Consider the following 11594-nt stretch of genomic DNA (forward strand, 5'->3'; position numbering starts at 1 on the left):
GTCACGTTCAGGGTTCTCTACTGCCCTCCAGCTGCGGAAACGTGTACTACAGCTGGCTGCGTCGCAATACAACAGCAAAGCCCGCATGTTCGCGAGAGTTAACGAGTCATTACTGGAAAGTATGAGGAATTACCCCTTCAGTCCCTCATGCATGTGGTACTCCATCCCCCGACTTCTTGGTTTGAGTGATAATGATGTCAGCGTTACCGGGGCAATAGAGCTGGTAAACAGGAAATAACTTATTGCTTCATGAAAATTGCAAAAACTTGTTCTCTCCATACTTAAATTCATCTGTAGGAGTGTAAATTGAGTAATACATCAGATATTAATATCTTAGATATATTTGGGTATGGTTTTAGGGGGTACTGTGCACGGGATGCTTTGGATGGTGTCTTGGCTTTGAGCAGTTGCCAGGCAACCACCTGAACCTCCAGGAAGTTACTGCTCCCAGCCAAGAACTAGTCCGGCAAATAACCTTGTGTAAAACACAGAATAGTTATTTAACACTCCAGTTTTTGGACAAACTAAACAAAAGACATTTTCGTAATAATCAGTGAGCTTTATAGATGTTGGGAGGTGGATCTTGTCACCTTTGGACTGGGCCAGGCTAGCCATTTGCCGTCAGCCTCTAGTTTTGTTCCAGGTTTCAGCTGGCTTCTTTTTTTTCCAAGACTTGTCCTCATAAAATTCAGCAGTCCTGACAACAGCCATACTTCAGTGTCCTAAATGATAGCTATGGCCATGTTTCAGTAAAAAAGGTGGAAAGTGAGATCTCATTTTCCTCCTCTCAGCCTAGTCGCTCTACTTGTGACTGGATCAGCTGACTCAGGCTGGACGAACACCTTGCATTTACCCACCTGAAATGAAATAGAAACATGATGACGGCGGCAGCAGTGGTGAACTCATCATTGCTTCATTTATTTACAAAAAAAACAGAAAACAGAATATGGCTACAGTGGAAAAAAAACAACAACCAAGACATAACAAGTCACAGAGAGGAAATGCACGTCACCGTTCTCATGTGACCCGGATTACATGAGATGTGTCAAAAAAAGATTAGTCTATTTATAGTTTTAAAAAAGGAACAAACATGTGTTTACTGCTACGGATCTAACAGATGATTTGGTGTTGCAGTCTGCATCCTCCAAAGTTAAAATCTGAGTACGGCTCTTCCTCTTTCATTTCCTGTTGTGGCTCATTCTCTTGCAGCGCTTCGTCTTGGTGTTTCTGCTCTAGAACTTGAACTCTTTGTATTTCTTGGCGCCGCCTCGCGTGTCCTGTGGCTGGGCCTTCCTCTTTTTTTGCTGTACGGTAACAAGCGAGCAGAGAGGGGAGAAAGGGAGGCTATTAATAATCAAATGTCACCACAAAAGGGAAAACTGAAATGACTGCAACCCACACTGCATTAACAGCCTGTCACTTAAGTTTATAAATAAAACACTCATGGAGTCATGTGAGTTTTTTTCTACGCAAGCAGTGATGTGTTTATGATCTGGCTTAAAAATGACCAACTGTTCAAGGTTTAATGATGCAGCCTGTCATCTGTTACACAGGAAAGGAAAAGTTGGGAAACATATTTTAGTTTACTGTAAGTTTGCAGCACAGTGCATTTTGGCTGTCGTAGGTTTTCCACCTTGTTGCAAAAAGGGAATATCATAGCGCCTTTTCTCCATTTCCTGTTGTCATGTAGCACCAATTTCAAAGATATTTGCATTTTTCTACTGCACAGACAGACCGGGTTCATGGAAACAGTCTTTCAAGCAGTGAGACACCCCTTTAATGTAAATACTAAAAGTTAATAAAGGAAAATGCTGTATTGAGTGATGCATAAAGTACATACTGCATAAGGCTTAACAGCCCTTTAATACAGCTAAATTTGAACAACTATCACCTTGAACCAATCTTTTCATTGGTTTTAAAACTGATTGTAACTACATATAGAGCGCTTCTTTTATATATTTAAATAAGCAAACGTAAAAGCTTTTGATCACTAGATATCTAAACTGAATTATCACAGAGAAAAGAAAGTACATATATAAACATGAAGAAGGACGATAACTTTAATAATATTGATTTGGTGTGTGTGTACCTTCTGTTTGGCAGCGTGCTCAGCCACCATGTCGCTGAAGTCCTCCTTCTCCACCTGGGCCTGCTGCTCTCTGACGTGCTCCTCGTACTTCTGCGTCATAGCCATGGGGTCCAGCTCCAGCTCCTCTGGAGCCAGGGCCACCTCTACGCCCTGTGACTCCTGACCTCCGCCGGCCTTACGAGCCGCCATGGCCTGGAGACCGCAGAGAAGGAAAATGAGGAGGGATGAGACTTAAGGCACAGCTACAGACAGACCACTGAAGCATCTTCATCTCATTTTGACACACTCTCATGCATTTCTCATCTCGTGCTCACGCAGAGTCATCTTACCCCTGACATGTCGTAGATGTGTGTTGAGGCCATCATGGCTGCTCCAACGGGGCCTGTTCGTCTCTCTGGGAGCACTGTGAACAGCTGAGGCGTCTCATTTCTATGAACACAACAAACAACAGAGGGTTTTAGCTTATACTAGTCATTTTTCATTATCCATCCCCTCTTTAAAACAGGACAATAAATCTCAAATGACTGCTGGTTACAGACTAATGTGGCTGGTAGTCACTTAACTTGAACCTGAGAGGCCAAAGCTTCTCACCATACAAAGTACATTAGAAGGATAACATTTCTTAATACAACAGTGACTTTTATGATTTTGATCCAATGACATGTATGAGACTTGGTTGGCGCAAAGACATTACAGTCACAGTTGAATTATGACAGGCTAGCTATATTTATACACAGGATCTGTACAGCTTTTACAGTAAAGTAAAATTCAAGCACTTTTCAAGCACTTTCAAGGTACCGAAACCAAACATTTCCAGGCTCATGCAGCCTTGATCAGCACATCTAAATTGTTACTACAAATGCACCTAAAAAATAAAGTTTACAGAAATCTTTTATAGCCACAGCTGTTTGATTTAACAGCTGTTCATGTTGGTGTTGATTATATTTTTGGATCATGATAATCTAATACTCGCTAATTTTGACAAACAAATATGACAGTGTGATCGCTTCGTTTCAAATACTAAAAGAGTTCTGGTTTCCATGAGCCAATGTGTTGATTAAAAAAAAAACAAACTGTTGGAAATCAAGCATATTTCTAACCTCGAAAACATAACTGTTAAAATAAAGCATTTTGTCAAGACCCTGTATATATAATAATAATAATATATCAAATTCAATACGGCAGCATTTATTCAAAGAAATGTTTATGCAAATAAATGTGTTTTTTTATATTCTAAGCTATTTCAAGAAGCCATTAACTGACAATGAAATGTCAGAAGCCCCGTGTTTCTAGCGTGTGGCGCACTAAAACAGCAGGAGCTCTACTGTGGGAGTACAAATTAAACCAGCAACAGTGCCGTGACAGACACGACACTCACCCATCCATAGCCTCCTCGATCTTCTTCTTCCTCAGCTCGATCAGCTCTGGGGTCTCCATGCCGGCGGGTACTGATGAGAAGCCTCCAGGGGTGATCAAACCACTGGAACACATGAAATGAGATACATGATGAGTTTATCCATGCGTGTCCATCTCCATGAACGCATCTCTGCGTGCTTGTATGAATATTACATAATGCAAACATATAGGCAGAAACGGCTTCACTCATCTGCGCGTAAACAAAGAGGACATGCAGTCCCAAGAGATCATCACAGATAAGTCAAACACTTAATGAAGAGACCAACTCATCCATTAGAAGTAACAAAAGCTGGCAGCTCATTGCAAAGAATGTGATGTTATTGGCTCAAATAGGAAACTTAACTTTCCAGGCGACGAATCTCTTGTTTTGAGTCTCCTCAAGATTCACAAGTTCATGTTTTGTATTTTTAATTCGCACATCGAGTACCTGTCAGCTGGCGTGAAGAATCCAGTTTCGTCTGGTTTCTCCTCGTCGCTCTCCTCCTCCTCCTCTTCCTCTGATGACTCCTCATCTGAAGGCTCCAGTTCTCCCCACGGTGTGTGATCCACCTCCTCCTCCTCCGCTTTGGCCTGATCATAAACAAAGACACATCCGTCCGTAAGTCAGGCAGCGAACAACCTGAGTGCGCACGATCTCATTAAGAGACCACCTCAGTTCTTACAGGACTCTGGATGACAATGTGAACAAAATGTATCATGAACATGAGAAAAATGGAGACACTCCTACACCTGACAGACTATATCAGCAGGGTGGATCCTATCAGGATCAACCATGCACCAAGAAACTGGTCAAACCATTTGCACTTTGAGCTTAAAATATTTTCAATTTAAGACATTTTAGTTGTTTTTTCCCCAAGTATTGTGATAACTCTTTCTTTTAGAGTACCATGCATAACTGTTGATGTTCAATGACTTACAGCATAATAAATCTGATCCATAATCCTGCTTGTTTTCCAACCTTTTTGTATCATTTAGTTGCATTATATTCATTTTTGAGAAATGATTGCATTTGTTCATTTATTTCAGTTGTAGCTTAAAAGAGCACACACGTCTATAGAATGGTGGTGATAATGTACTATAGAATTTCCCAAAGTTTTCAAGGAAGAGGAAGCAAATCTTTTATATTACTTAAAATTGACAGTTTCTGCAAAGAACATATGAGAACGAGTATATTTGTGTGTGTGTGTGTGTGTGTGTGTGTGTGTGTGTGTGTGTGTGTGTGTTTGTGTACCTGGAAGTCTGCAGCATTGGTCCCAAACACATCACCATAAAGAGGTTTGCCCATTTCATCTACTGGTGGCTTCCCCCAGCCTCCGGCGTGATAACCAAACGTACAGTTCTGTCAGGAAGAGGAGGAAGGAAACATACAGACACACCAATATGTGGTTTGTTGTTTTTGCTGTTTTATTGTACAGGTGCAAACTGTCTGCAGTGGCAGAAGTTTCCTCACCTCAGGGATGGGGGAGTTGAGTCCGGGGATCTTGAGATTGGGGTAGGAGGGAGGGGGGCCGTACCTCTGCATGGCTATCAGCCAGGGAGGAGGCACCTTGTGGGCATTCTGAAGAAGAAAGACACAGACAATGTCAGCTCACTGACCACCTCTATTTCCTCAATGCAGCAGAAACCACGTCTTGAAGCAGAAACTATTCTATTTAGATCCTTTGTGGGATACTGGATTTATTCTCTGAGGGTTCATTTGAGCTAGAATATGCTCATTTATTCACGTCATGCTGTTGTCTGCAGCTGATGTTAAAAAAAATAAAAAAATCAAAGAAAAGCTGCCCAGGTACATTTTTTCATAACTGTCACTATCCCAGCTGTTATGTTCCTGAGCTTGTTACTGTGTTCACTGAATAATAAGACCATTTTTTTTCTCGTCTTTCACTTTCACAGCCTGGACATTTATACATTGTACAGCAGTAACAAGGAGACAGACACAGCTGGATAATAAGGACAGTGGCTTAAAAGCAGGGATAACGAGACAATAAGACAGTGAACAGATATGCTGTCCTCAGCACATTCTTGGCACAACTGGAACCTCATACCACCCAAGATATACTGTATGTGGTCACATTGTTGTATTTTTTGAGAGAAATTGCACTCAATTTCACTCTTTGTCAATGTAACCTTTTCTTTTCCTGTGGTTTTATTGTTTTTTGCTCAGAAAATTCACAAGGAACAATAATGTTGGTGGGTCTTACAGGTCCGACGGGCATGCCCAGGGCGATGCGCAGCTCATCTGACAGATCGCCCGGCTTCTTCTCTTTCAGTCGAGTCTCAAACTCTTTTCCCTGCGGAGACACAAAAACCACACACAGCAGGTCAGTAGGTGGACTGTTTTGTTTTTAAAGCAGCTTGCAGCACTGACCACCATGGAACAATAATGATAAAACAATTTAATAGAATCTCTAAGGACACCTTCTCTCAAAGGGATATGAAGATGATTTTACTTTAAGAAATGGGAGAAATGGTTGAATTTCAAGGCTCTACTACCTCGTAGTAAAGGTCTCCATGGATAGTGAGTTTGGGTTTGATCTGCCATTTGAAGAAGGCGTCGTGGAGCTTCTGGTAATCGATGTCGATCTTTCCCATCTTGGGTCGAACCTTCTCCCTCATTTTGGTTTTCATGGTTTTGGCGTCCTCCTGTGGACGGAAAGAAATGAAGAAGCTATGTTTGAATTTCACTGTTCCTTCAGAAATGAACAAATGTCAGTCTGGCGACCCACCTTCTCCTGCAGGGCCTCCCTCATCTCCTGGATGCCCGTTTTCTTGATGAACTCGGGAAGCTCAAACGGAGGCTTCTCTATGCCTCTCTTTCCCTGCAGATACTTTCTTTTGAAGCACCAATGGCGGGGCACCGGCACAGTGTTCCTGGTGGCCTTTAGGTGGACCAGCAGCTTGGGCTCTTGGGCCGTCACATCGTGCATCTCCACTACATCTGGACGAGCCACCAGCTGGAGCAAAGAGACGGGAAGAGAAAGGAGATGAAAGGTTAAAGATAGCACTGGAACTCTTCTGTAATCTTCACAGTAATTATGATCATTAGTTAATGTACCTGTTTGAGTTCGGCCACAGTCAGCCTGTTCATCCTCCTCAGCTTCTTCTTTGACAGTTTCGGTGCATCTGGTCTGATTTCCTGTACATGAAAAAGTTTGAAATGTTTTAACCAACAGGATTCAGCTCTTTCTCTTCTGTTTTCCTTACAGTTGGAAGGATTCAAACCTCATCGCTGTCGTCGCTGTCTTTCTTCTCATCCTCAAATCCCTTTTTGCGCAGCACGGCCGTCTCCTGCTTCTCTGCCTTCTCGGGCTCCTTCTCCTTCTCTTTCTTCACATCATCAGTCAGCTAGAAAAGAGAGGAAAATGGCTACATTACAGCAAAATGAAAGCAATGCCACAATACACATGAGAGCAATGAAAATAATCTTCTGTCCAAAGTTTCTGTTTTTTCTTTTTTTAACTGAGAAATCTATTTAAGACCAACATATTTCTGCTTCTCTGGTCATAATACGAGTTAAAAATAATTCCAGACTTGCAGTTTCCTGCAGTCGCCCTCCCTCTCGCTTCTGTCCTGATATTTTCACAACTGTGAATGTATTTTGAATAAACCACAGCTGATGATGATTGTTGGAACAATGGAAAGATGAACGAAGTGCTCTGTTGTCACCTTGAACGCCTCAAAGATCCTTTTGAAGAAGATGTAGTTGGGGTCGTAGATCTCTGGCTCCTCTGTGACGTACTCGATCTCTACCTCTGTCTCCCTCTCTTTCTCTTTGTCGCTGCCCTCCTTCTTCTGCTGCTGCTGCTCCTGCTCCTTCTTCTCCTGGGCTCGCTTCTGCTTGCTCTTCTTCTTGCGGTTTCTGCGTCTGCGGTTTTTCTGAGGGGAGGGTCGGTTAATTAAAATATTATAGTGTTAAAAAAAATGTCTCTTTATGCTTTAGTTGATGTTATGCATGTGTCACAAAGCCCAGCTTGGGTGATCATGTGCAAAGAGGACTGTGGATTTGGGTTATGGTTTCACAGCAACAACAATAAATATGACCTAATTTACAAATGAGATATGACTCCAGTATCCAAAATGAATTTCTCAGGTGCTGTAGTGGTGAATTTGCCTTTGAATTACCATAAATACTGATCACTGTACGCTATAATAACATCAACAAGCAACCAAATTTCACAAATACAGAAGTGTGATGCTGTGTCTTACAGCTGCCTCACATTAACAGAAAGATGGCGTGAGACGAGACTTACATCTTTCTTAGATATCTGGCCGTCATCTTCTTCTGTCTCAGACATGACTGGTGCAGAGGAGTTCATCTCTGCACCCTCGTCATCATCTTCCTCCTCTATAAATAAGATATAAATAGAAGCAGATGAATCAGATTATAAACCCTATTGCTACAACAACTACATCCCAGAGCCTATTGCTTTCCAAATATTCCAGTTAATCATTGAGTAATTATTATTTATCTTAAGTGAATTAACTGTCAAAGCTAGTGTTCATCTGTCCTAAGTCAGTTTGATTTAGTTTGTCAAAGAGAAAAAGAATGCAGCTGTACTGACCTGTGGGGTCGGTCAGCTGCTCCTGTCTGATCTCCTTCAGCTGGAGGATCTTCTCCAGAGCTTGAGGGATCTTGGGCCCGCTGATGCTAACCTCCTCACTCTGCCAGGACTGGAATGGAATGGAAGCAAAAAAAAACAAAACAAAAAAACAATTGTGACATGGTAGTCTCCTGCTGTCAATCAATAAGAGATCAACTCCCTGGACAGAACAATCACTAGAAGTTTTTTTAAAGGCAAGGCCCAGTCCATCTCTCATCTTAAATTAGGAGAATAATGGGAATACATGTGCAGGAACACACAACCAGCAAACAAGAGCAAAAAAATTCTGCAGGCCTTAAAATAAATGTCTGAAATGCTTTATACATTTCTCATAGAGCAAAATGTTGTATTTAAAACAAATCAGCAGTCTTTTATCTTTCTAAAAATACACATACTGTGTTTTAAATATAGTCTCTCTGTGATTAGGCAACAGGTTCTGAAATGAAAAAAGAAGAAACTCAACTGACATTTGTGAAAGACCCACTACTAACCTAATGTCAGTTCTATGAGCTGCATTTCTTGCCTCAAAACTTATAGCACATAAATGAAAAGAAAAGGCCTGCTCACCTCTCTGTTATCTTCTCCTGGGGGAGGTGGCACCCTCTGTTTCTGGGTCGGCAACATACTGACACCAGGAGGCAGCGGCGCACGCGGATCCAAGCCTGCAAAAACACAGTTTACACGGGCTAGAAGTTTCTCATTTAGGATCTGATCATTTATACCAAACGTATAGTGTAAAAACTTCCCAGGAAGTCTGAAGCCCTTGCTTAGAGTTCAATTGAAATCACTGTTACTTTCACACTAATCCATGTCTGGAAGTATAATTCAGTCTCGTTTTACTTTGTGTCTTAGGAAGAATGAAATTATGATAAAAATAAAAAGAACTTATTATGGCTGAGATAACGTGCAGCAGGAATAAGAAATTACTACATGACCAACATACCTCTCATTGTGTTCACAGGGGGAATTACTCGGGGCGCCCCCAACTTAGCCATCTCCTGCTGACGCTCCTGTTCCAGCAGCACTGCAGCCTGATATACAAGACAGGGGGAGACGGGAGTAAAAAACATTGTCAAAGAAAAGGAGGGAAGGAATAGAGGGTTTAAGAAGAAAAAAAAAAGGGTGCCCCAAACTGTTACAAGGTCAGTATTTCTAAGTTGTTAATGTAGAAAAAAATCTTTTATGTAATGATTTTAGTGACATGAAGTAAATTTCACACACAAGAACGACATTTCCTAACACTGTCTGAAACATTAGGCTCATTAAATCTGAAATGAGTTTTATCAGATGATCCATTACAGCTACATGACTTCAATTAACAGGTGGACTGTCTTCATTATCTCACCCTCTTTTGTTGCTCCAGAAGATCATGTTCATCCATGACACGGGAATCACCCTGTGATACAAAGACACAATTCAGCACTGAGCAACAGTCAAATGAAAAGTTCTTATTTCATTGCTCTATGTAAGTGGGGTCTTACATTAGACATTACCCAGAACAGATATTTTGTGCTGTTTTGTGTCATTTATGCTCCTTGTATAGGAGAAAGGTGTTTTAAGAACCTGCTTTTTTTAACTTAATCTTATGATCTCACAGACTAATTCTAAACTTTTAAAAGGCAAAGCTGATTGCAATAAGTCGATCCACCCTCACCTGCTGCTTGGCTCTCTCCTCCTGCTGTAACACCATGGCTGCTCTCTGCTGAACCATCTTCAGCTGATCATCCTGCGAAAGGCCTGGAGGAGGCAAACCGGGGGGCTCCATGCCCATATGGATGCTGGGCGGAGGGGGCCCTCCGGGCATCATGCTCATAGCCTGTAGCATGCCTATGCCAGGAGGCATGGGTGGCATGGGCATCGGGGGCATGGGAGGCATACCTGGCACCTGCAGAGGAGAGGAGAGGAGAGGAAAATGGGAGGTTTGTGGGTGTGAAGTGAACGCACACTGATGCTGTGAGGCTTCATTCTTGCTATTCCTTTATTCATAAATCATTACACACATTCAATATGGTAACACAAGATGCCAAAAGTGCACCATTTTTGACCTCAAAACATCAAGACTGACGCCCACAGTAACAACATCTAGAAAAAAAAACACAAATTTTAATTGTATTTGCCATAAATGTCCAAACTAACAGAAGGGGTTTTCTTTGAGAATGGTGCAATGGTGCCACACCATCGTTAGACTTCAAAATAGGGCATTACATGCAAATATGTTTTCCACATCTAAACAAAAAAAGGAGCAATGTGACATTTACCTGTGAGCCCATTGATTTGTCATCATTAGGTTTGCTGAGGAGGATTCCGGTCTGCAGAGAGAAACACACACACACACACACACACACACACACACACACACACACACGAGTGAAGGACTACAGTATCTGTGAGTTACATGTGCATAGCTTCTTTAACTGCATTAAGAACGTAGAGGCCAAAAGAGTAAAGGAAGGAAGGAAAATATCAATGCTAACAGGTACAAACATTCAACATCAATACATGGGAAATGTTATTACATAGTAAAAAAAACAGAACTACAGACTTATGATAGTAGCATGTGGTAGTTAAATTTACCTGCATCATGTAGCCCTTCAGTCTGTCAATCAGCTCCTCTCTGGGACCTGAGGAATGACAAAAACCTTAAATCAAGGAAGAAATGTAGACTCAATTGTTAACAACAGCCATGACATAACATTGCACGGACACTTCAATGAATGTAAACTGTGTCTGTCTCATTATTTAAGCCCCCTCACCAACATTAAACTGACTACCACAGAAGTTTGCTAACGTTAAACCCAGTAAGTGCTTAACGTTACCTGACCCTTTGAAGTTAGCGCGCAAGCTAACTAAATCAATGGGCTACGTACATAGCTAAAGGACCAGATATATGTTGCTAGTCCTGCTTTTAACACATAGCACGTTACTAGTAAACTGCTGACATAAATAGACGGTAAATATGTATTTCAAAGAGTGTAAACACACTGCAGGCCTAGCTTTGGCTTATTGCAACGGAAGCGTTGCGTTTTGCTAGCTAGCGTTAGCAACTGACTTAGCTAAACAGTCCTTCCTCCAGAGCGCTGTCCGTCTTTTCAAGCATTTTCTTACCCATCGTGGGCGCTCCTAGCTCCGCCAACTTGGACTGAAGCTCCGGGTTGCTCCATGTATTCAGGGACGCAATAGCACTCCCTAAATCGGACGGGAGGGAATCGGTACCCGGTGGTCCGTCGGATGCCATGTTGAGGTTCTCTCAATGGAACAACGGCGGCAGCGGAAGACACGCGAGCGGCGTAGGACGGAACTAGCGCAAAGCATGACGGGAAGAACTCTGTCGCACTCCTTGCTGGGATATGAAGTCCGAAATGAGAACATGGCAATTACTAATTGTATTCTCTAGATGTCAGTGTTCACTGCTTGTATGATGCTTGACGTCCCTTTCGTCAAGGTTTATAAATTGGTATAATAAGTCTAAAACATTCTGTTTTCTCTAT

At 41.9% G+C, this 11594-nt stretch overlaps 1 protein-coding gene across 1 annotated transcript; it reads right to left on the reverse strand.

The window, feature by feature from the left end:
* Positions 1-897: 897 nt before the first annotated feature.
* On the reverse strand, positions 898-11361 carry sf3b2 (splicing factor 3b, subunit 2). Its single transcript, XM_041965119.1, has 22 exons — positions 11212-11361; positions 10681-10727; positions 10365-10415; positions 9761-9991; positions 9452-9502; positions 9050-9137; positions 8674-8768; positions 8068-8176; positions 7756-7850; positions 7172-7381; positions 6728-6850; positions 6561-6641; positions 6232-6459; positions 5999-6148; positions 5707-5796; positions 4956-5063; positions 4737-4844; positions 3933-4075; positions 3468-3569; positions 2419-2518; positions 2090-2281; positions 898-1304 (listed from the first exon to the last, which is right to left on the reverse strand). The coding sequence occupies exons 1-22, from the start codon at positions 11339-11341 to the stop codon at positions 1233-1235; spliced, it is 2604 nt and encodes an 867-aa protein (XP_041821053.1). The 5' UTR covers positions 11342-11361; the 3' UTR covers positions 898-1232.
* Between the last annotated feature and the right edge of the window lie 233 nt (positions 11362-11594).

The sequence above is a fragment of the Chelmon rostratus genome, chromosome 23 (genome assembly GCF_017976325.1).
Source record: "Chelmon rostratus isolate fCheRos1 chromosome 23, fCheRos1.pri, whole genome shotgun sequence".
In the NCBI taxonomy this organism is placed as follows: Eukaryota; Metazoa; Chordata; class Actinopteri; order Chaetodontiformes; family Chaetodontidae; genus Chelmon; species Chelmon rostratus.

Bases quoted from the DNA above. Each gene is read 5' to 3' on its own strand.
- sf3b2 (XM_041965119.1), bottom strand. From the start codon at position 11,341: ATGGCATCCGACGGACCACCGGGTACCGATTCCCTCCCGTCCGATTTA. The intron at 6,851-7,171 runs GTGACAACAGAG...TCTCTTTTCTAG, and splicing joins GGATCTTTGAGGCGTTCAAG to CTGACTGATGATGTGAAGAA. The intron at 1,305-2,089 runs GTACACACACAC...GTTACCGTACAG, and splicing joins AGCACGCTGCCAAACAGAAG to CAAAAAAAGAGGAAGGCCCA.